The sequence below is a fragment of the Daktulosphaira vitifoliae genome, unplaced genomic scaffold (assembly GCF_025091365.1).
Source record: "Daktulosphaira vitifoliae isolate Bord-2020 unplaced genomic scaffold, ASM2509136v1 Scaffold_2, whole genome shotgun sequence".
NCBI lineage: Eukaryota > Metazoa > Arthropoda > Insecta > Hemiptera > Phylloxeridae > Daktulosphaira > Daktulosphaira vitifoliae.
Genome location: NW_026099573.1, coordinates 33,393,159 through 33,394,694, shown reverse-complemented (window position 1 = coordinate 33,394,694; position 1,536 = coordinate 33,393,159). Strand labels below are relative to the sequence as shown.

The following is a 1,536-nucleotide window of genomic DNA, read 5'->3' as shown; positions in this document are numbered from 1 at the left end:
TTAAAAATATAAAATAATTTGTATTACGTCGGTGATTATATATTTATACACCCAAGTTACCTACAAATTGTTATTAGTTATTCAAAATTCAACACTTGCAGTAAAAATGATGGTGAGTAATACACTTTACCTAAAGTGCCTATTCGAAATTTAAAAAATTATTTTGTTTCTTGCAGAAATGGCAAATTATATCTATTTTATTCATAATATCGTGTTTGATATTTAATGAAGGTAAATTCTATTTTACATTATTTAAGTCTGTTAAGTGTGGTAAGTTTACCATTTTAGTTTATGTACTTTTTTTTAAAGCGACACATGTAGGAATTGTTTAGTATTAGCCATGGAGATATTCTCCTAGTTATACAGGATGATCAAGTAAGGATGAGATAGTCATTTTTATGGATACTAAAGAAATTTTTTAATTTTTGTTAAGGAAAAAGTGGATTATTAGTGTTAAACATTTTTTTATTCCATTCAAAGTTAAATACTAAAACTTCTTTAAGAGGATTTCCATTTTTATTATTTTAATGATATGTTAGAAAAAAGTCTACTTGCGGGTTGGGGGGATTAATATGGCAACTTTTAAACAAAAAAAATTTATTTTATTTTTTATTTCAATTTTTTACTGTTATTAATTTTTAAAAAATGTACAATTAAATGATTTTTAGCTTCGATGCGAAGCGGAGAAGGTATTAATTTTACTATGATGTGTTTTTTTTTTTTTTTTTTGTCTGTTGCCACTTTTTCTCAGCTCTCACTGGACCGATTTCTTTCAAAAATACGTCAAAAGATCACAAATCGTATCTAGTTGAAGACATTACCCTTAAAAATTGAAAAAAANGTGTCTGTCACTACTTTTTCTCAGCTCTCACTGGACCGATTTCTTTTAACAATACGTCAAAAGATCACAAATTGTATCTAGTTCAAGACATTACGCTTAAAAATTGAAAAAAATTCCCTCGTTCCCCGCAAATGGGGGAAATATCCAAAAAAACCTAGCACAGTGGGGTCGCGGCATAGTGGGGATGTTGCATAGTTGGGTCCAGTATAGATTTAATCTGACAGTGATTAAAATCACTATCATAAGAAACGCTTCGATGCAAATCAGTAGATAGTGTTTAATTCTAAGAATAATTCATTAATTCAATAAAATCATTAATTCTAAGAATTTCTTATTAATACCCTGATTAAGATAAAGTATGTCGAATGAAAAAGGTATTATTAAAAAATATTATTTCTCATAAAAAAATTGTGTTGATTCGTACACTTTTCAATGAGTTATAGCATTATAAAGTTAAAAATGTAACCAACCCAACATCAACTCCTATCTCCTTAATTATATCCAGATTAGTAATTATTTTAATTATATATTTTATAATTTTTATAATTAATTATTTTCAAATTATTATTGATTTTTAATATGTTAAAAGTAATCATTTTGAACCTACTTCTTTTTGTTCTTTAAAGTGAAAGTTTTAATAAAAAAAAAATGAATTTATTACCATAACTTTTAACTCAACTTGCAAGTTTGAAATA

The 1,536-nt window shown here is 26.0% G+C and overlaps 1 protein-coding gene across 2 annotated transcripts in view; it reads left to right on the top strand.

Moving 5' to 3' along the window:
* LOC126897433 (uncharacterized) overlaps positions 1–1,536 on the top strand; it is a 29,941-nt gene that overhangs the window by 16,790 nt on the left and 11,615 nt on the right. Inside the window, exons 1-2 of one of the 2 annotated variants that reach the window (XM_050671013.1) lie at positions 48–112; positions 177–231. The exons of the other annotated variant lie outside the window; for it this stretch is intronic. Of the exons in view, the coding sequence (XP_050526970.1) occupies positions 107–112; positions 177–231 (61 nt within the window). The 5' untranslated portion in view covers positions 48–106. Of the gene's footprint in view, positions 1–47; positions 113–176; positions 232–1,536 lie in introns of those variants that run through there. 2 annotated transcript variants of the gene reach the window in all.